Below are 24,368 nucleotides of genomic sequence, written 5' to 3' on the forward strand. Positions count from 1 at the left end.
TATCCTGTCCAAGCTTCTTCTTCTCCCAGTATCTACTGCAGCCTACATACTTCTGAATCTGCTTAGTGTATTCATCTCTTGGTCTCCCTCTATGATTTTTACCATCCACGCTGTCCTGCAATACTAAATTGGTGATCCCTAAATACCTCAGAACATGTCCCACCAACCAATCCCTTCTTCTAGTCAAGTTGTGCCACAAGCTCCTCTTCTCCCCAATTCTATTCAATACATGCTCATTAGTTATGTGATCTACCCATCTAATCTTCATCATTCTTCTGTAGCACCACATTTGAAAAGCTTCTATTCTCTTCTTGTCTAAACTATTTATCGTCCATGTTTGACTTCCATACATGGCTACACTCCACAAAAAACTTTCAGAAACGACTTCCTGTCATTTAAATCTATACTCGATGTTAACAAATTTCTCTTCTTCAGAAACGCTTTCCTTGCCATTGCCATTCTACATTTTATATCCTCTCTACTTCAACCATCATCAGTTATTTTGCTCCTCAAATAGCAAAACTCCTTTACTACTTTAAGTGTCTCATTTCCTAATCTAATTCCCTGAGCATCTCCCGACTTAATTCGACTACGTTCCATTATCCTCGTTTTGCTTTTGTTGATGTTCATCTTATACCCTCTTTTTAAGATACTGTCCATTCCGTTTAGCTGCTCTTCCCAGTCCTTTGCTGTCTCTGACAGAATTACAATGTCATCGGCGAACCTCCTTAGTTAGAGTTTATTAACGTAGTTGACAAGTCATTCGCCCTTATTTTTGAGAGTACGTTAAATTATAATTTTCCTTCGTTCTTCCTTCGTTCTTTTTCATTCTTAAGTATCTACAGTCACCATGACTCCGACTCCGCTGTTCATAATAGGTAAACAGTGTTATATATTGCCAGTCTGTGACCAACAAGCTGTTATAAGATTTTCCAATGTGGGTGAAGTACTGGTTCTTCCAAATCTGGTGTGTGTATTAACAAAAATGAGACATTTTTCATCGATATTTACTTCAGTTAAGGAATATGGTATGGAGTTGGCCGATCCAATCAGTAACGACCGCGTTTTTGACAGCCTGTAGCCGTTACAGACGTGAAAACGGCACGCCATCAGCGAAACTGGAGAAGGTAAACTGTGCAACACCATCGAAGGTATTGGGCGCGCCCTTAAGGGAAACGTGCTCAGCAAGCCGGAACCCTTCACTACGCTAAAGCGCTTCCGCGTAAAAACTCCCGTGTGTTTTACCCGACGGCGGAACAGCGATACTTAAAACTAAAAGCCCTATTCTGCAAACCCCCGGCTCCATCAGCTCGGCGGACCGTACGTGCCAACGGCTTACCAGCCATTCGAGCAGCCGCTGCCCGCAGGTTGCCGGCCGCTGCCGCTAGATGGCACGGAGGGCAGCGCGGCAGAGGGCAGCAGCGGCGCCGCCGCCCGGACATCGACTAAAGAGGGCTCAGTGCGGTGACGGCCAGCGACCGGTAACGGTGTCGCGCGGTGCAACAAAACGGTGCAGGGAAAGGGGAAAAAAAAGGAGTGTTACAGGAGGGGCTCAGCGGAGGACAAGGTGCTGCAGCGAAATGTTTGTCGAGTGCGGGTAGGCGCGGCAGAGCGGGCCATGCGCAGCGGCCGGCCCGGCCGAGCATTGCGCGCCGGGTCGACGGAGTGCGTAAGATCGGCGGCGGGCGGTTGGATGCTGCGCCTCGACTGACACGTCCACGGCTGGACCGCCATGTGACTCGACGCCGACTACGAGCGGATAGCTCAACAGCGATCTCGTACGCCACACCGTTAAAGCTTTTTCGTGAGAACACACAACACCATCGAATGACTGCGTTCCCCTATAAAGACATTGTTTATACTACTGATCTGGTGTTTCAGATGGACCACAGCTCTGAAAACCACCAGTGTTGCACCACAGGTTGCCTCAATAGCCGCCCTACCAATTTTCTGGCAACAATTCTGTGTGTGAAGCCAACAATGAGCCCCTATAACAACTGTGTTGTAGAAAGTAGTGTACTGCCTGAATCTCTTAATTTGTTGCTTACCATAAATATTAACGTTGGCGTGTGATATGACGAACACAGTAATGGAGCTTGCCTTGAAACTTGTGCGTCTGGCGCTCTATAAACAACAATGGTATTGTTGAGATGTACTGCTTATATCTCTATTTCAAAATTAATATCTCTTTTACTTCAGTTGGTCATCCTAAATGGGCAGAGAATACCTTTTCTACAGCGGCGCTATGAATAACTTTAGCATTTTTTCTGTAACGAAAATTTACCGCTGGGGGAAGAAATGGCCGCCTTACCACATAAGGCGACATCTGTCGTGTTCTGTAGTGCAACTTATTCAGGTTTTGCGTTGACAAATGTGTGACTATCTATAACTATCTGAAAATGCTTCTAAAGCAGGAGAGATGAACACTGAGTAGAAACAAAAAACAAAACAAAATGTAGATATGTGGGCATTGTGTAAACAGTCTCCTCGTTGAACTAAACTTTCATTATAGATGTCGCATTTTTAATGCTGTATCATCTTTTTACTTTGTATATTTCAAAGCTTATGAGTACAGGGCTGCTCGTGCAAAACTGGCGTGTGCAGCATTCAGCAAGGTGTTTTGAGTTGCGAGTAGGTGTTTACTTAATTTGTGGAACTGTGACTAAGAGATCCTGAGAAAATTATTTCGAACGAGACCGTCAAAAGTTTCACAGTAATTTCGAATTTGCGGAAATGTACGGTCTCGTTTTAAAGAGAGTGTGGTGAATCTCGGAATGTCTCGAATATAATCGCCGTAGTTAACCCACATCACAAGAGGAAAACAACGTGTGGGCATTGTTGGAGGGAGACAATGAAGAGTTTACAACTAATTGTTAAGCCGTTGAAAATTTTTATTTCGCGGGGAGTATGTGGTTGTGCTAGAAGGTTCTGAGTCTAATTGTGTTGCTTAAGCGGTATTAAAAGAGGTACTGATCGGAGAAAGATCTTGTGGGTACTTCTGGAGGGAGACTGTGGATACTGGCCGCTTCTGAATTGTTGAATCATTTCGTGTCGTTCTGAAGAGTGCGTTGGGGCTCGAGCCGTCTTGAGAATCCTCGTAATCCACTCAGGGACGAGGTGAACTTTTAGGTAGCTGCCCGATGGCGAGGGTGGATTTCTGGATTTATATTGCCTCATTCTGAGGAGGGTGCTTTATGGTTCGAAACGTCTTCAATGTGTGGCAGTTTCTTACTAGAGACATGTGTTGCTTGGCATAAGCAGTGTTCTGAAGTGTAAAGATTAGGAAAAATTAAAGAAAAAATTGAGGAGGAAAATCGGTTGTGTCATCAGACAAAAAAGGAGCTTCTGGTGGAAGGAGCGTCGTGATAGCAAAGATAAGGAAGCGTAAAGCATGGGAGTCCGGATTTTAGAGAGGTGGCAGAGAGCAAGATGGTGCAGAAACACGCGGGTGCTCTTCGTGTGGACGACGCTTGCGATGCTGAGCTGCCTCGACGTCCCGGCGACCGACGCGACGGCGTCGGCGGCGGCGGCGCCCGGCTCCGTGTCCGGAGGGCCCCAGCCCGACCCTCTGCCCGCCGCGAGCCCGGCCGCGTCTTCAGGTGCCTCCTCTGGATTCGCCGGTAGCGTCGGCGGTGGGTCCCCCGGAGGCCCGGCGGCGGCGCCGGGGGCGTCGTCGGCCTCCGCCTCCGTGGCGGCGCCGCCGCCCCCCGTGGCCTCGGCCGCCGCCCAGACGCTGAGCTCGCGAGTGGTGCGCACCAAGTACGGCGACGTGAGCGGCCTCATCGTGACGTTCGACTCGCGCCACCTGGAGCCGGTGGAGGTGTTCCGCGGGGTGCCGTACGCGTCGCCGCCCAAGGGCACGCTGCGCTTCATGCCGCCCGTGTCGGGCGCGCGCTGGAGCGGCGTCAAGGCGGCCGACCGCTTCGGCCCCGTCTGTCCGCAGCGCCTCCCAGACATCAGCAACGAGACGGCGGCTCTGCGGCGGATGCCGCGCGGGCGCCTCGAGTACCTCAAGAGGCTGCTGCCCTACCTGCAGAACCAGAGCGAGGACTGCCTCTTCCTCAACATCTACGCCCCAGCGCAAGGTAGGCTGCGCTGTGCTACCGTGAGGAGTCTCACCGCTTGTATTTGCCCGACGCCTGATTTTCACGCGGCGTCCTGATCATGACGTGTACGGCGTAAGCATTACGCTGGCCGAAAATGTAAATATCACGGCAAACAATTGTGAACATATCGCGTATTCACTTAAGAAATAGTCGAGTACAATTGACTTCCAGACAATGAGAACGTTATCAGCTGATGGAGTAAAGGAACGCCGAATTGGTTTCAAAAACACTCAGCGACGTGCATTGTTGCAATATTACCACCGCGCCGTTGCGTTACGAAGTGTTTCTGCATCTAAATCTACATTCATACCACGCAAGCCACCTGACGGTGTGTGGCGGAGGTACCCTCAGTACCTCTATCGGTTCTCCCTTCTATTCCAGTCTCGTATCGTTCGTGGTAAGAAGGATTGTCGATATGCTTTTGTGTGGGCTTGAATCTCTCTGATTTTATCCTCATGGTCTCTTCGCGAGTTATACCTAGGAGGGAGCAATATACTGCTTGACTCTTCGGTGAAGGTATGTTTTCGAGACTTCAACAAAAGCCCATACCGAGCTACTGAGCGTCTCTCCTCCAGAGTCTTCCACTTGAGTTTATCTATCATCTCCGTAACGATTTCGCGATTACTGAATAATCCTATAACGAACGCGCTGCTCTCCGTTGGATCTTCTCTATCTCTTCTATTAACCCTATCTGGTACGGATCCCACACTGCTGAGCAGTATTCAAGCAGTGGGCGAACAAGCGTACTGTAACCTACTTCCTTTGTTTCCGGATTGCATTTCCTTAGGATTCTTCCAATGAATCTCAGTCTGGCATCTGCCTTACCGACGATGAACTTTATATGATCATACGATTTTAAATGACTCCTAATGCGTACTCCCAGATAATTTATGGAATTAACTGCTTCCAGTTGCTGATCTGCTATTTTGTAGCTAAATGATAAGGAATCTATCTTTCTATGTATTCGCAGCACATTACACTTTTCTACATTGAGATTGAATTGTCATTCCCGGCACCATGCGTCAATTCGCTACAGATCCTCTTGCATTTCAGTACAATTTTCCATTGTTGCAACCTGTCGATACACCACAGCATCATCTGCAAAAAGCCTCAGTGAACTTCCGATGTCATCCACAAGGTCATTTATACATGTTGTGAATAGCAGCTGTCCTATGACACTCCTCTGCGGCACACCTGAAATCACTCTTACTTCGGAAGACTTCTCTCCATTGAGAATGACTTCCTCCCTCTCCCTCCTCCTTCCTAGCGAATGGACACGACTTCTCCTGTCGCTCCGATTTGTAATGCATTTACGTTCTTGATTTGTGCTGAAGCTTGCCAGAAATTTCTTACTACCAGCATAATGTTGGTCCTTCTGATGTACAATGAGACAACAGTTGCAGAAGTCTATAAACACGTTTTTGAAGGACGTCATTACTACGCGTGTCGCTTCGCCGGCGCCCTACCTGCGAAAAGCCCGGCCACCGGACGCAAGTCCTTTTAGTTGACACCACTTCGGCAGGCTTGTTATGGATGTGGATGAAGTGGTAATGCCGACAACACAGCATCCTCTATATCTACATGCATACTCCGCAACCTACGGTGGGTGGCGGAGGGTTCCTTGTACCACAACTGGCATCCTCTCTCCCTGTTTCACTCCCAAGCAGAACGACGGAAAAATGACTGTCTATATGCATCTGTACTAGCTCTAAAGTCTCTTTCTGGTCTTTCCGCGAAATGTAAGTTGGCGGCAATAAAATTGTACTGCAGTCAGCCTCAAATGCTGGTTCTCTAAATTTCCTCAGTAGCGATTCACGAAAAGAACTCCTCCTTTCCTCCAGAGACTCCCACCCGAGTTCCTGAAGCATTTCCGTAACACTCGCGTGATGATCAATCCTACCAGTAACAAATCTAGCAGCCCGCCTGAGAGTTGCTCCTATGTCCTCCCTCAATCCGACCTGATAGGGATCCCAAACGCTCGAGCAGTACTCAAGAATAGGTCGTATTAGTGTTTTATAAGCGGACTCCTTTACAGATGAACCACATCTTCCCAAAATTCTATCAATGAACCGAAGACGACTATCCGCCTTCGCCACAACTGCCATTACGTGCTTGTCCCACTTCATATCGCTCTGCAATGTTACGCGCACATATTTAATCGACGTGACTAAGTCAAGCGCTACACTACTAATGGAGTATTCAAACATTACAGGATTCTTTTTCCTATTCATCTGCATTAATTTACATGTATCTATATTTAGAGTTAGCTGCCATTCTTTACACCTATCACAAATCCTGTCCAAGTCATCTTGTATCCTCCTACAGTCACTCAACCACACCTTCCCGTACACCACAGCATCACCAGCAAACAGCCGCACATTGCTATCCACTCTATCCAAAAGATCATTTATGTAGATAGAAAACTACAGCGTACCTACCACACTTCCCTGGGGCACTCCAGATGATACCCTCACGTCCGATGAACACTCATCATCGAGGACAACGTACTGGGTTCTATTACTTAAGAAGTCTTCGAGCCACTCACATACTTGGGAACCAAATCCATATGTTCCTACCTTAGTTAGGAGTCTGCAGTGGGGCATCGAGTCAAACGCTTCCCGGAAGTCAAGGGATATGGCATCCGTCTGATAGCCTTCATCCATGGTTCGCCAGATATCATGTGAAAAAAGGGCGAGTTACGTTTCGCTGAAGCGATGCTTTCTAAACCCGTGCTGATGCATGGACAGCAACTTCTCTGTCTCAAGGAAATTCATTATATTCGAACTGAGAATACGTTCGAGAAGCCTGCAACAAAACGATGTTAAGGATATTGGCCTGTAAGTTTGGGGTTCCGCCCTACTACCCTTCTTATATGCAGGCGTCACCTGCGCTTTTTTCCAGTCGCTCGGGACTTTACGTTGGGCAAGAGATTCGCATCCAGTACTCGAGAGGAGAAAATCTCCGACCGGCCGAGGAACCGAACCCGGACCCCTCCCATGGCACTCCGCCGCGCTGACCGCCGAGCTGTGGAGGCAGACAGAGACGCCAGGATTTACTACCAAGAACTGCGGATAACATTTCTTTATTGCACATACGGTTTCGATCCATGGATCATCATCAGGATCATGAAAACGTTTTCAACCTCGGACTAGGGTACGTTAAATCAATGGCATCACATAATGAAACGCATGAACACGTAATTTTTTTATTATGTGACGCCATTGACTTCATGTAGCCTATCATGGCGTTGCAAATGTTTCTATGAATTCACGGATTTTATTTTGTGACCCCATTGACATTACATCGCCTAGCCCGATGTTGTAACAGCTATTATGACTCCGATGACGGTCTGTGACCTGAAAGAAGTTGTTCACTATAAAGGAATTTTATCAGCAGCTCTTGGTGGTAACTCATGACGTCTTCAAATATTTACGAGCTGAAGGACACCATGGTTTTAAAATTGTTCACTACACATTGTAAGGAAACATGTAATAATTGAAAATTTTCGTCTTCTTTCTTTTAGATTTTTATGCACCTATTTTTATGTTCCGCCAATTTTGTTTAAATACACTTATCACCTTAAAAATGGATTAAAAACTGTCCCAACAGCAGTAAAATATTATTTTGCAGTGGTTATTGGTTTCGGTCAAAATGTGACGATCGTCAAACCATTTATACCCGGATGGTAGTCGGTGGCAGTGAACGCAGCATGTATTGTGACTTCACCAACGTCAACAGCAAATGTACGCCAAACTGTACATTTCAAAAATAGTCACCCACGTTTGTTGTGTTATTACCATCTGTGTTAAGAACAGTGTTTCAACTTCCACTCCCTTTCAAACATATCTTCTGGCCGCGACTTACCGTGTCTAACCTATTAGTAGTACTTTTACTTTGTTCACATGTGCTGAAGCGTGTCGGAAATCTTTTACCTAATGTTATTTTTGATGAACAGCCCCACAACTGACGTACAGCTGTACAGACAGTGCTCATTGTGAAGAATGTTATGATTAATCGGCAAGAGCTGCTAATAAAATTGGTTTACTGAACAACCAGTTTCGATCCACAGACCATCATTACCTTCATAAAGACGTTTACTATGTCATACTAGGCGATATAAAAACAGGGGCGCCACATAATAAAGTCAGTGACTTGTCACGACTTTCATGGATGTCAGTATGTGACGCCATTTACTTTATGTTGCCTAGGACAGTGCTGTAAAGGCATTTATGAAACTCGTGATGGCCTGTGGACCGAAACTGGTTGTTCAATAAAGAAATTTGATTAGCAGCGCTTGGCGGTAAATCATAAAGTTCTTCAAGTATTTACGAGAAGTCTTCAATTGTTCATTATGTATTATATGGAGGTACTTATCTAATGAACGAAGAATTTTGTCTTACTTGTTTCGTATATTTATGCGCGTATTTTTGGGTAATTATACCGCCGATTTTTTAAATATACTACTCGACCCGCGCATAATAGGCTGGAAAACGCCGTCGTTTGAGGATTCACTACCCTCACCGATGCCTCAACGGTCGTTGGTAAACGGTTTCACATTTTGTCGATATATATTAGCCACATCTGCTTGTGACAAATTAAAGTTTATGCCGGACCATAACTCGAAACCGGATGTCATGAGCAGTCGCCTTAACTACTGCGGCTATCCGAGCACGCCCCGAATGTCAGTCAAGATCTCCATAAGACACGTAGTCACAACCTAAGTGCTCGCACATTACTGACACTAAGAACAGGCAGACGTCATTTTTGTTATGTCATTGAAGCAACGCCAGGTGTGATTATATCATTAATGGCGACAGTGTCTCAGTTTATGCTTTCGTCTATGAAGAACATCACACTGTAATAAACGCAGTTGCTGTATAAACACAGACACTCTCGCTATTAATCATTTCAATGGTCATCTGCTTACTACTGTAGGCGCAAGGTAAGTTGACACTCGGCGCGGTGGCTGGTGGGAGCGACCATAAAGGAATTTCCCAGTGTCAGTCGCTTCCCTCAGCCACCGCGACTAGTGTCAACTTATTCTCTGTGGAGTGTGCAATCGTTTTCCGACGTTCGGCCGCCTGATGAGGCTCATCAGTGACCAACGTTTCAGCTACTGTTCCAGACTGCCTTCACGAGGCTGGCTGTTGAGTTATTTCATGATTACAGTTTTTAGGTAAAAATTTTAGTAGCAATTGGTGTTTGGTCACGATATATTTTCTGAATGACGACATTCTACTGCACTGGCTGTAATTGGTTTGTGTCACATTTACGCTAAGGCGCGCATATTAGGCTTCCTTAAGCGGTTACGCTAGGATTTACTGCTCTCACAGATACATCAACGACCCCGTCCTTACTCAGTAAATGTGTTTTTCTACGTTTGATCAAATTATGATGGACATCATAGGATGGCGGTTATCGCTGACTCAACCTGTATTCGGTTGTAACGGTTTTATAAGTCTCCAGTTTAACCTTACTGTTCAGATTGTTCAAAATAACCAGTTCAAGAAATAACCGATTTTCTCTTTCTTATTTCTCTTATTTCCAGTTAGAAAAGTAGGCTGCGAAAATTAAGCGTTCACTTATTATCCCAAGTTAATAGCACAGCAATAAAATTACATGTATATCACCGAAATTTACCTTCTTTTCCGAGAAACATTGTGAATGATTTCTCCTTATTTGGTGTCGCAGATTTGTTATGCCTCTTCCCGTTTCTAATATTTTAAAGAAAATAAAGCATTTTACTTCATTGCTACAACACTTTGTAAAATATGGTATCATTCTCCTATACAACCGATGTCTGAGGACGACAGCGAGAAATTAACGTATAGACCACGCAGGGGCAAATCTTGTACACTGCACGTAATCGTTTGTCGTCTAACAGGCCACGCTACACGGCAGCAGATACGTTATGGTCTCAGCAATGCTATACCGATTACTATGTCATGTGTCTGTTGCTAATTTCTAATGGTCGGAGGCCTTTTTAAAATAGGACTCTTCACTTTTCGCCATGTTCTGTAATAAACCAGTATTTAAAATAAATGGAAATTTTTATGAACAAACATTACTTGTTTAAAAATTTTCTTTAAAACCAAAATGCTTAGCACTGCTGCTACGGTAAATTAGTATGTCAGTTTTCTTACCCAGTTGTTAGTGAAAAATATAAAAACGTATTATAACCGAAACCGAACACATACCGAAAAACACCGGCTGTTTAGAACTAAAGCACCGATATCTATTTTAGCCGGTCGCTTTTACCTGCCCCTAGGACGTCGACGCCCGACGTTAAGGTTATTGTCGCATACATTGTTCATGGGTCTGATTACTCACTTTCTTTATGACTGCAGTTTCTACAAAATTGTACTGGCTTTCCAATAGCTAGACCGTTATCAGTAAGTGTTCAGTGTAGCGTCTGGCAGGATGATCAGTAACCAGGATGGTTCAATATGCGCCGGTCCCGTGACGCAATAAAGTCATTTCTCTTTCTTGTCGCTCGTCTTACAATCAACATTAAATCTGATAAATGTTATACATGTATTCTAAAAAAAATCATGCATTATGCAACAGCTATATGTCAGTATCCGTTTCGGTCAAACGACCATCATATGGCAGAAAGAAACACCATTAATTGCCACACGTGGTTTTTTATAGCTGAGGCTGTTCTGTTAGTTAAGGAAATCTGGCAGCGTCAATAAATCAGCTATAGCTATTCCGCCAAATCATGATTTTTCAGAAATACTTAAAAGCTAGGTCGTCGACAATGAGGAACGATTTTAACAAGAGTTGCAACAGATTTAGAATTTTAAGACAGTCGAGACCACCCCCAGTCTCCACAGTTTGGGTAGCCGACCTGCCATTTCGGTACAATTTTGGGAAACCATAATTTTGCAGCTGTGAAAGCAATAAATATGTATAACGGTTCCTTTGAATAGGTGAAACCGGGTTTATAAGATCTTAAAAATCTTGTTGTGAAATACTTAAAAGTAGTAGACATATGAAATATCCCTTTACACGCTATTGTTATACACGATTTGCCAATATGTGGTATTATTTGAAACATCAAGGACAAGAAGTGCTACATCACAATTTGAACACCATCAAGATATTTCTTAACGGCACGATTTACTTTCTGGCTCCTATGACACCGGAACACGCTTTGCAGAGACGAGTTTTTGCAATATATACGAATAAAAATGAAAAGCTGTTCGTTGGTAAGCGAATCAGTTGAAAATGGCTACACCGATTATGTAATTTTTTTAAAAAAACATGATCATCATAGTATTAATAAGGTTCTTGGGGAAAGAAAAATTGGGAAACTTCGGCGAAAAATTGGAAAATTGTGGAAATCCTGAAAGTGCTTTTTTCCATGTTGTTTTTGTGTGAATTCAATACCGTAACACACGACTGAAACGATGGATATGCGTAACTATTTTTACTTTTTATTTATTAACTTTTTTTCATTACGCTCACTGGATGCAAAGCTTTCAAATTTTTTCAATAAGAAAAAGAATCTGAAAGAGCAGGATAAACATCGGGGAAAACGCAAGTCAGCCTAAATTAGAACAAAATATTTATTTTAGTTTCTTTAAATTACAATCTCTTCAAAAAAAGTTGTTATTTTATTTTTATTCCAATTAATTTCGCTACTACCTCCACAAATGTCGTTTGGCTGCTAATTGTCAAATTGTGACTCAAGCCAATCGATTACAAAGTGACGAAAAATTGATTTTGTTGTTTATTTTCAATCAAGTTTTGATTATGTTGTAAATCCATTATCAGCTTAATTGTGGTTACTCATGTCACACATTTTGTCGTACCGACACAGCTGAATTTAATTGTCACAATTTGATAGCACTGCAGTGTCTCTAATAAGACGCAGCAGTTTACATCATCTAACCAAGAGGATGTCTACAGCTATCAACCGAATTTTTAAAATCGCAGAAATTGTCAGGATTGCCTCCTAACAATCACCAACTGAAAATCGGATCGGTCATCATAATGTTGCGAAATATCAACCAGCCACTTCATTATAATGGCTTCTTGATATTACGAATCCCAATGACTCCAACCGACATGGCATTTGCCTTCAAAAGTTGGCAGCTTCCGTTGCGATATGCATTCGCAGTGACAATAAACAGATCACAAGGGCAGTCTTGAGAATTTGTGGTATTAGACATGAAAATTCATGCTTCTCTCAAGGTAAGTTGTATGTCGCCTGTCCCCGTGTCGGAAAGCTATCAGATTCGTTTGCTTACGCGCCAGACAATAACTACAACAAAAAAGTGTACCATAAAGCATTGCAATGAATGATATGATGATATCACAGCAAAACATTACAGCAGGCCAATGTAAACAAAAAATTTTTTTTGTTTTGATTGATAACTTGAACATCGATCTTGCAATGGAAATCGAAATGTTAAATAAAACACCTTGAAATTCATTGTGATTTCCATTGAATGGAAGAGAATAAATCATTTGGTTGACATAAAATTTAATTTAATTCAGTTGAAATTAAAATTGTAGAACAAAGCCGCATGTTTCCAAGTCGATCACATTCCATGCACGTCATACTTCCAGCATTTCAGCGTTGGAATGCGGATTGAATTTATCTCGTGTGCCATATTTTCCACTGTCGTACTATTGAATGTACTCATTGAATGTACACATTTTCATGTAACCATAGATTAGGAACGGCCTACGCAGACGAAACTGAGCGGTAGCGAAAACGACGAAATACAACGATAATGTAATCATCGTTACGAAAGCGTGTGCTGTAGATAAGTACAATATTGTGGAACGAACCCATTACAACTAAAACACATACGTTAAGATTGCAGTCTTTAGGCATGTATAAGAAGCTCTCCAGCAGCAGTTGTAACCGTAGGGCCCAAAGCCAACCGGTATTTTCTGAATAATATTATTCTGCTGAACTGGTGTTATCGACGGAATAGATAATAAAAAAACTTGGAACGTAATAAGCTGTGAAGTGAAGTGTCTTTACTGAAATAGTTCCGTTAGCTAATTTCGACCATAGGTCATTTCCTAACCCTTGTGTGATTTAACGTATTACGTATTGTAATTGTAAAGTTATTTTACTTTACGCGTACAAAGCAGACGTCATATTCCATCGGCAATGAAATTATGGAATGCTGGAATAGACGTCTACTTTATGTGTGTGATAGCTTCAATACATAGTATGTAAAATAACGCATGTGTTTGAAAAAGACCAACGGTCGAAATAAGCTAATACGGCGATTTAAATAAAGTTTGCCTACTTCATAGCCTACTAAGCAGCATGTTTTCTTTATTAAGTATTTAGAGACTGTGAATCCACACAGAAACAAACTGTCGATGCAGTTTCTGTGACACAGATATACAGCGCGCCAGAGGCATTCATCAACTGGAGTGTGACCTCGATTGTAAACCAAGTTACGTCCTTTGGCAAAACGAGATTTTGTGATTCACTGATTATCCTCTTTTTAACCCTTTCACCGCTGAGTGCCCCATAACAGCTTGTGTGGCTGGACCGCTCCACCCAGCAGCGCCCGCCGTGCTAAGCGCGATGTGGCGATGTTCACAGCGGCACCTGCTGCGCAAAGCTGTTATAATTGGAGTTTCTTCTGCACATATTCTCTCCAATAAATTCTTAAAGTCATTGAGAACTTTGAAATTTATGTTCTGCTGAAGTTTCTAACACCAAATAACAATTTTCGAAAGCTTCTTGTTTGATATACGAGTATTTCGAAACAAGAAACACCTGTACCACATCACATTATTACACTACTCCTTCCACTTTTCGTTTTTGCAAGTTCTGATGCATCCCCATACAGGCCCCAGTTGTGTTACTGTCCGTTCAGTGATGCTTGGAAAGGGATGTCTTGGAGCCTCAATGGATTTTCCTCGTCTGATCGATGACTTCTTGATGCTTTCCAGTCTTAGTGGTTTTCCTCTAAAATCTCACGAATGAGGCAGAGACAAAATTCGGCTACTGAAGCATTCTTTCTGGTATGAACCTTGTCAACAAGACGGAAATTTAGAACGCACATGTCTAAATAGTTAGACGAAGTTTTATTGTACCATATCAGCATTTTGCGAACATGATTCGTTGAGATACGTAGCACGTCGTATTCCCTGCATCCATAGACTTCTTGTAATCAAACATACAATTTCGTTTAAATTTTCAGGTATTAGTTTTGCGGTCGACATTCACATTTGTTTTCCTGGAGTTGTATGAGATGTAGTCAACATTCGTACGTTCCTTTTGCCTTGCCACTTCAAACTCATCATAATATATGTTGATCAAAATTCCATCTCACCTCTCCGCACTTTGTCTTGAAGTTCAGGGAACTGTATTTACTTCAATAGTTCTTCTTCAAGCAAGCAGTAGAAGAAAGATGGACTTGTGTACCATTTGTCCACATTCACTGTGTGTTTTATAGCGCATATTTACCAATTAAGTCTCGAAACTTCTATATATGAGACGTTGGCTCTCCTGGCACGCTCAGCTACTGTCGCACATACAGTGTGGTCCATTGATAGTGACCGGGCCAAATGTCTCACTAAATAAGCATCAAACGAAAAAACTACAACGAACGAAACTCGTCTAGCTTGAAGGGGGAAACCAGATGGCGCTATGGTTGGCCCGCTAGATAGCGTTGCCATAGGTCAAACGGATATCAACTGCTTTTTTTTCAATAGGAACCCCCATTTTCTATTACATATTCTTTTAGGACGTAAAGAAATATAAAGTTTTCACACGAACCACTTTTTTCCGCTTTGTGATAGATGGCGCTGTAATAGTCACACATGTATAAGTACGTGGTATCACGTAACATTCCACCAATGCGGACGGTATTTGCTTCGTGATAGATTACCCGTGTTAAAATGGACCGTTTACCAATTGCGGAGAAGGTCGATATCATGTTGATGTATGGCTATTGTGATCGAAATGTCCAACGGGCGTGTGCTATGTATACTGCTCGGTATCCTAGCCGACATCATCCAAGTGTCCGGACCCTTTGCGAATAGTTACATTATTTAAGGAAACAGGAAGTGTTCAGCCATATGTGAAACGTAAACCACGACCTGCAACAAATTATGATGCCTAAGTAGATCCGCACATCAGTAGCAGACATACTGCACGGGAATCGGGAATCTCAAAAACGTCGGTGTTGAGAATGCTACATCAACATCGATTGCACCCGTACCATATTTCTATGCACCCGGAATTGCATGGCGACGACTTTTAACGTCGTGTATAGTTCTGCCACTGGGCACAAGAGAAATTACGGGACGGTGACAGATTTTTTGCAGCGTCGTTCTATTTAGCGACGAAGCGTCATTCACCAACAACAGTAACGTAAACCGGCATAATATGCACTAATGGGCAACGGAAAATCCACGGTGGCTGCGACAAGTGTAACATCAGCGGGTGGCGGGTTAATGTATGGTGCGGAATTATGGCAGGAAGGATAATTGGCCCCCATTTTATCGATGGCCATCTAAATGGTGTAATGTATGCTGATTTCGTAAGTGTTACTACTAGATGTTTCACTGCATGACAGAATGGCGACGTACTTCCAACATGATGGATGTCCGGCACATAGCTCGCTTGCGGTTGAACTGGTATTAAATAGCAGATTTCATAACAGGTGGATTGGCCGCCGAAGCACGTTCACCGGATCTGACGTCCTGGGATTTCTATATGTGGGGAAAGTTGAAGGATATTTGTTATCGTGATTCACCGACAACGCCTGACAACATGCGTCAGCGCATTGTCAATGCATGTGCGAACATTACGGAAGGGCGAACTACTCGCTGTTGAGAGGAACGTCGTTACACGTATTGCCAAATGCATTGAGGTTGATAGACATAATTTTGATCATTTATTGCATTAATGTGGTATTTACAGGTAATCACGCTCTAACAGCATGCGTTCTCAGAAATGATAATTTCACGAAGGTACATGTATCACATTGGAATAACCGAAATAAAATGTTCAAAAGTATCTACGTTCTGTATTTTAATTTTTAAAAACCTGCCTGTTACCAACTGTTCGTCTAAAATTGTGAGCCATATGTTTGTGACTATTACAACGCCATCTATAACAAAGCGAAAAAAGTGGTTCAACTAAAACATTCATATTTCTTTACGTACTACACGAATATGTAATACAAAATGAGAGTTCCTCTTTAAAAAAAAACGCAGTTGATATCCGTTTGACCTATGGCAGCGCCATCTAGTGGGCCAACCATGGCGCCATCTGGTTTCTCCCTTCAAGCTGGACAAGTTCCGTTTGTTTTAGTTATTTCGTTTGACGTTTATTTCGTGAGATATTTGGCCCGGTCACTGTCGATGGACCACCATATCTACGTCGTTAGCAATGAAGGCACAAGGACTGTGCACGGATATACAGTATAAATCGCTACCAGTTAAAGGTTTAATGATGTAGGGAAAACAATCACAAAACCTTTTTCACATGAAGTTACAGGTTTCAAGCAGTCCTTGCACTTAATCAATAGGTTTTTTAAATGCAGAGGTTGCAAATGATTACGTAAGGTTTCTGCATTTCATTGTCGACATAGGTATACATAGTATTTAAGAACGTTCAGCATTGCAGTGCAGTGGAGAGCCTGTGACCCATCGCACGTTGGCTGGGGCGAGGCAGCACACATAGTTAAGTAGTGTTATTGACTTGGTACGGATGTACCGTGTAATGTTAATAAATTTTATGGGGACCTGCCGTTGTGGGTGTTCATTTTAGAAATTGACTATGCCCATTTAGGCAAGCTGTTTTTTATTTTGTTCTGAAGAAGGCGTGGTTATCCACGTGAAACCTGGGTAAACACCGGGAATTTTCGCAATCGAGGCGGATTATTCATAATTTATTTTGGTATACATAGTGATTCAGTTGCCTCTACCGCTGTCGTTTTATGCAGCCCACAATTTTACAGGTGGCTTTCATGAACACCTCGCGACATTTACATAATTTCTCGCCCGCTGTGCGCAAACTATTAGCGTTTAATGAAGAATGAACAGAACCATTTTGTAGGAAATTTCATGTAAATCAAAGTAATTAAAGGCCACAGTCTTCGAATTATTCACGAAAAACTTATAAAACTGGACAAACGCACCGTCAACCCCACTCAGAGCTCCCACCACTCATGATTTCTAGTATGTTGTTCATGGCTTTCCCTCCTGCCACTTTATAAATATGAGCGACATCGCGAAATATTTCCCACATTCTACTATTTTTGGACTTCAATGACTGGCCTCTTCAAGCATCGGTAATGCCGATCCCTTACAAATTGTGAAACTGATGATTATAAATTTTACCTAACAACTTCATGAATTTTAAGAGCATAAAGTAAACAGCTAAATCGTTGTATTCGACAGGTCTTGTGACTACGGCCTACTGCGATTGTAAGGTTTAAGTTTCGATCGAATTGTAAACATAATTAGTTAACTGTTTACAACAAAAGTCAATTTCCATTCCTTACCCTCACAGGCATATTTAAATTCATAATGTTAACGAAGTAGCCTAGTATGCTGATGGCGTAATAATCTAATCAGTAGAGACCAGATAGGATACAGTATCGGGAATAGTTCGTGTAACAGGAAATTTTAGTATAATAGTAGGAGAGGATGCCACGAACAACATTATAGAGAACATTCTAGGCGAGGCAGGAATGTGGATGGAGATGCGCTTGAAGGTAACTTTTGAAGTTTTACTTGAATGGCTTGAAAACGGTGACTTCCATCGATAACATATTTCTGTACAAAATTTAGCTGTATTAGATTTCCTACAAGAATGTCCTTCTCGTTTTTCCTGTAAGAGCATTGCGAGCAAGAGCATATGAAAATCTCGTGTGTGATTTATGAAGGCTAGCTACAACATCACGGATTGCATAAAACGACAACGGCAGTGGCAGCTGAATTATCCTATATAGTTATGTACACGTACTTGTGCATACACTACGGTGACGATGCAAAGAGAACATTACGTAATTGCGTGCATTTACATTGTCTGATGATGGTCGTTGGTTGTTTTCTGTTGCTTTTCTGTTTGTAATGTAAGAAACCAAAATAAACCAAACTCGTTCTGTACTACATAATTTGTGGTAGATTAATATGTAGATAACTCTGCGCATTAGTCACATGAAAATAAAGAGATGTTGTTAATCTAGCCAGTGTCAAACAGTGATCATCTTCCATCTTTCCTTTTTCACAGCTCTAGCATTAGGAAGAAAACTTATAGAAGATACTGACATTTTCTACACGTTATAGGCTGTGTTGACTAAGTAATACATTGTACGCAACATTGTTTCGCGAGCCGTTGCACTATCCGAACATCCTCATGGACTGGTTAACAGCGTCACATTTCAATCTTGTGCGAAAATGTAGCTCTGATGAGGAATGAAAGATAGTCCTATTCTTGTCCGAGTTCATAAAAAGCAATTTACCACGTATAGTCACAATTACACACGACCGTGTTCCCTTTAACGCTGTGTTTCTTAAATCACCTGTCTATACTGACAATAATAAACTATTGACCAACGAAACCATTGTATTAAATCATTATACCTAGTATAATTGCTTGTGGTCGTGTTACACTGGTCATTAGCATTTGCATATCTTATTTTACAGCCCTAGAACTATGAGGAAACATTATGCTGCACATATTACAGGAATTAGAAAGCATTTGCCTTGTATCATATGTCGCCACTTTAGGACATGGGTAATCTAAGACAAAGTCAAACTGGGAAGTAACAGAAGGAAGCAGTTTATTCCCAATACTTTTTAATATCTATATTGAAGACATACTGACGCTACTGATAATTCAATTACGTTTTTGTATTTTTTAATTCCACGAACGAATATTTTTAAAGAAATTACTCTTTGCTGCTGATCAAGCAATGATTGCTGTAAGCGAGAACACAACGACCTGCTTGCTTTTTCCACAATAGAAAACGAAAGTTACTGCTTTCGGGGCCGTGGAGCCAATTCCCTGCAAAAGATAATAAATGACCAGAAAGTAGAGATATGAGAGAGGGAAATGGACATGCAAAATAAAATACAAAAATTTAATTACATTAATAGAATAATCAAGCTAAAGTAAGAAAGGAACTCAACTTCTAGGAAACGATGTTATTACTAACTGTGACATATGGAAACGAGTCGTATACTGTAACAAAAAGAAAGAAACAAAAGATACAAACATCGGAGATGCGACACCTAAGAATAACAGAAAGGTACACACTATCCGACTGGTGGAGGATTACTGACGGCAGAGAACACCTGGCAGTAGGAAGCTTAATGATCAGATTAAGGAATACGGGAGCAATAGGAAGGACCATGTTGTAATTAGGGAAGACACAGAATACCAAAATCAATAATGTATTATTATCCAGGAAGAAAGATCTTTAGGAAGGCCAAGGAGAAGGTGGAAAGACAAATAATTTAACCAAGATGCGGAACTAGGAAATGCCTTATGACATGGATACAGAATACAAAGATTTATTTCTTTAGATTATTTGTGTATTGATTACAAGGCAAGTCAACTGAGTGCTATATCGTGACGGATTTGGCGAGCGGTCTCACTGTCCGAGCGCGTCCCATTCCCATGGGAACTTGAAGTTTTGATAGCGAATGGCTCATGTCTTTGTGTGACTCCTTATTGATGACATCTGATTTTTGTATCTCTGTTGATCCATTGTGGATGCGGGACAGCGGCTAGTCAAATACTTAACAAGTTAAATCACTAAACAGCGGCATATTTTGAGAAGTTATTTTATTTAAACAACCAGTTTCGATATCACAATAATGGGCTCTCCAGGCCCCATATTCACTTCATGTACAGACAAATTATTGTCAATACGCCGGAGGAAACACTCGAATAACGAATTCACGGTATCCAGATACTGCTGACTCCAGTAGGCTATTATTGATACATCTGATTGTCTAAACATGAAGTGCATATGGGGCATGAGGGTGCCATTACTGAGATGCCGAAACTGGTTGTCTAAATAAAATAACTTCTCAAAACGCACGGCTATTCACTAAATTCGAATGTGTTCCGTTTAGCATTGAATGCTATTTCATCAGTATAAACAGATCGAGGTGGCGCAAAGGTCAGTACGCCCAACTCGCTTACGGGAATACGGCCATTCAAATTCGGGTCGGACTGTTTGCAGTGATGTTTTACATGATTTCCCTAAATTGGTCAAGGCTAATGCCGAGATGGTTCCCCATCGTCAGTTCATTCCGAGCTTGTTCCTCGTCTCTAATAACCTTGATGTCGACCGGATGTTAACTCCTGACACCCTCCCTTCTTTTCAGAATAAATTGTGTGTGATAAAAAACTCATTTACTTTGCTCGATGTAGCAAAGGTGCATATGTGATGTAGCTTCTTCACTTGTGTAATTTGTTATGAATCAAGAGATTCCGAGCTCACTAATTTCTGGTAGCGGTCCGAGAGTGTTACTCGAGACGCCTAAAATGGTAAAATTAACAATTATTATTATAACAATAAGCATTACTGAGAATGCAGTGGATAGTGTGCATGTCGTGACCATTCCTTTGTAATAAAGAAATACATTTTTGGGAGAATGTGACCTTCATCGGTGAGCTTCGTGAAAAAATATCTACCAGTGACGTACTAAGGAACTGAAATTGGCCAGTGTGATAGCATGACTATAGTGATGCAAACACATCATTTCGGTGGACTGACAAGCTACTATTTTACTCATAATGAAGAGATCGAAGTCATCATAAAGTCAACCAAAAATGTAACCACGGCACATATTGTGATGAAAGAAAACAGGTGATAATTTGATGAAATGTTAGTCGAAGTAGTTGTGGCACAACAAAATGTGTCTACTCACATAGGTGTTACTGGGGAAGTCTGTAGTATTTTCGTGCATAAAATGTTTTGTAATTATCGTACGGTGCAGGTTCTACGTCCAGTATTTGCGTTCTCGGTGATTTTTTATGAGCATTATACCGTGGTCCAATGCGTATTTCTCTGGCGAATGTTTCGTCTTCTACTGCTGATTTCGTATACAGACCAATATGCCTTCAACCATTCCGCAATTCATACAAAACGAAAGACACTACGACATTTTTGTATTTTTTATCAGGTCGTGAGCATTTTTCTACTGCTAGCTGGTTCTAAAAGCTACATTATGGCTGATATCTACAGCTCATTACATTGATCTGTACGCTACCAAATAACACATTTAAGTAGAGTGAAAATTAGTAAAGTATAAAGGTGGAGTTACTATTGCATGAATTCGTAGAGCATTTGTGGTCGCGGATCTTGTTTACCCCATGCAACTTGAGTACCTCAAGCGCAATGTTATCCTTATCCGTTACTCAATCTAATTCTGTTTTGCATCTTTCCGCATTATGGTTTGCGATAAGGACAGACGTCTCCGGCACTTCTACATCCAAGACTTTCTCTTATTAAATGTTTGCGATATAGAGTACATCCTCTTATCCCCGTTCATCTCCCATCCTTCGTAACTTTAGTGTTCAGTTCCGCTGCATCGGATTTCGTGTTTCTATGAACAGGACTACTCGCGTATGTCGCACTGCAATCATGTAGTAATGACGACTAGAGGCTGTCATCAACGAAGTTCTCGAAACTCTTCTATTAATCCGCTTCGTTCACCATTCGTCGACGATGTCGCGGCACTTTTTTTTGTACGTGTACAAATTAGCCCCATTACATCTTTACAGATAACTCTAAAGAGTAGCACATGCGTAAAGAGTGCAGTGGAAAGTTTGTTATATCACGGCTGAAGCGTAGAGTGGATGTGACAGCAACGGAATTAATTCAGTACCAATATTTCTGTATTCTTTTTTAATTAGAGATAATATAAGTCATACAAAGAATGCTGGCTTCTTAGCATTTGATCACATAGGCATAAAATACAATTTGATTTTGCGAGAACCCACCGGGAACTTCTAAACTTCTCGCGTGGCATGGGAAATCGTTGCGGGACAGTTGCTTTTAATACTAACCTTAAATATATTTTTAGGTGATTTTTTTTTTTTAAGATAAATGTGTATAGCTTACGACTTCGTTCAAAGCGTCCTTTCTGATAATCAGTGACGTTCTTTGTGTCGATTCTTTTGATTTCCCAAGTAATATAGTAAGTAATACACCAGTATGTCCTTTCGTGACGTAATTAACGATCGTAATTATTATATCACAGCTGTTGCTCCTTCACACGTTGTAATCTATCTGCAGCCTGAAGAAACTCTTAACTGCCGAGAGAAGTTAAAAATTATCATTTTTAGCTGTGACGATATAATAACCCACGATTTGTGTACGTGTTGCTCAAGTGGAAATTAAAATAAAGCTCGGCACATACCAAAAGGTAATAGCAATTCAGATTGGCAGCGTAAGTAACATATAGTGATATTTGATTCCAAGAATATATACGTACAGCAAGAGATATAGTCATGAGTATTTACGTTTCGATAGATTCATCTTTAAAGTATGCCATTCATGATTTTGAAAGTATGTTCATATGACGATAACGTACAAGGATAACCGTGAACAGTCTAAGGAAATATCTCAAGCGTGTTAAAAGGTAATTATAGAAAATCGAAGACAGATTTATTTGAAAATGTTATTAACTTGTCTAAGATATTTGTTAATTGAAACTGGTTTTGAAAAACGTATATCCAATAAAAACTGAAAAGTTTTAAGCATTCCTTTTTCGACGTTAAATGAGTTTAGCAGAAGGATGGGGTTGTGGGAGAATATCATTTCCAGTAATCGTTTTGAAATTAAATGTGCAGTTTCCGGTTTAAGCACAAACGCCGGTAGTTCAGAGCGATTTTGGATGCCTGAAACACACTCACTGATTGACATAACTATGTAAAGAAAACAGAACGAAGGCGCACGGTTTACCTGCCAAGCACATTTAGCATGTAACATTTTAAAAGAGCTGTATGTGTAGTAACCGTTATTATTTAAGAAAATTATTGGGTTTGGGAAAATTTTTAATTTGTATCAGAGCAGAACATATAGAGTAGACACGATCTATGAAGGGGAACTGGGCCCACACACAGACACAACTTAATGCAAATGTGGTGTAACGCATGCGACCGTTGTTGCCCGAGTGATTGACAGCTTAGATAAAATCAGATATCGCCGAACGGATACTCTGATTACAAACTTGATTGAGCAATTAATCACTTATCAATGACAAAGCGGTTTCGATCTCGGGTAGTTCACGCCGGCAATGAATCTCTGACGTATACCGGCACGACTTGGAAAGATACTCGAACACGACACGGTTTCCAAACGTGCATTGCGGGTAGTTTGCGGTACTCAGAATCTACTGCGATTCTGGAGTGTGCATAAAACAATTCTTCGTCAAGTTACAGTGTCTGAGTGTTTGTGCAACAATCCCTAAGGACTATTGTTACCAAGGTGTGACCATGAATATGCAGGTTGCTATGTTAAAGAGAGCAGATGAAAAAACATTTCATATAACTTGGCATAACACGTTAAAATAGGTGAGGAGAGTAAGATATTGTGCAACATTCAAAAACACATGAAAACGAAATTCGAAATCCCATAAGATGACGATAATGTTATCGCTTCGTAACTAAGACAAAAATAAAAACAGTAATCAGGCAACCTTCCAATTGGAATATACTATGTGCTAGCAAGGAAGAATAGACTCTGCAGCATTTGGTGAAAAAGCTCAAACAGATGGCAGAATAGTACAGTATCTGTTAGTTCAGGAAACATAACAGCAGTTTCGTAGTGACAAGCGAGAGACAGTCTGCCTTCTGGTGGGATCGATGTACAATGCGCTAAGGCCGTACTGATTCATACCATAACTTTCTTCACTAACAGATGGGGTGAATCTGCATGGAAAGGAATCACAGTGAAAAACTGGTTCTTCCCCGTTTAGGCAGTCTCGAAGATCTCTCGGTTTCTGTCCTGGATTTGTAATGGCGGTACACATGGTAGTATCGTTTTCGATTTTACTGTTAATAGTATTATCTATTGCAGTATGCATTACGTAAATATTAAACCGGAGAAGGAAATAAATAAAACTCCCCGTAGAAGCACATAAAAACTAATCTATTCGAACGTAAACAAATCAGTCTATGAGTAAATAATGTGTACTTTTTCCTTTTTCGTTGTTAATAGTCATCTTCCGGAATACAGGCAATACCATTCAGGGTGTTTCACTATGGAGCGAAGTGAGCGCTGATTTGGAACTTCCTGACAA

At 41.5% G+C, this 24,368-nt stretch overlaps 1 protein-coding gene across 1 annotated transcript in view; it reads left to right on the plus strand.

Moving 5' to 3' along the window:
* Positions 1–1,464: 1,464 nt before the first annotated feature.
* The window catches only part of LOC126336044 (uncharacterized), a 116,478-nt gene continuing 93,574 nt past the window's right edge, over positions 1,465–24,368 (plus strand). Inside the window, exon 1 of the mRNA XM_049999524.1 lies at positions 1,465–4,124. Within this exon, the coding sequence (XP_049855481.1) occupies positions 3,392–4,124 (733 nt within the window). The 5' untranslated portion in view covers positions 1,465–3,391. The remainder of the gene's footprint in view (positions 4,125–24,368) is intronic.

This window comes from Schistocerca gregaria, chromosome 2, assembly GCF_023897955.1.
Source record: "Schistocerca gregaria isolate iqSchGreg1 chromosome 2, iqSchGreg1.2, whole genome shotgun sequence".
NCBI classification, from domain to species: Eukaryota; Metazoa; Arthropoda; class Insecta; order Orthoptera; family Acrididae; genus Schistocerca; species Schistocerca gregaria.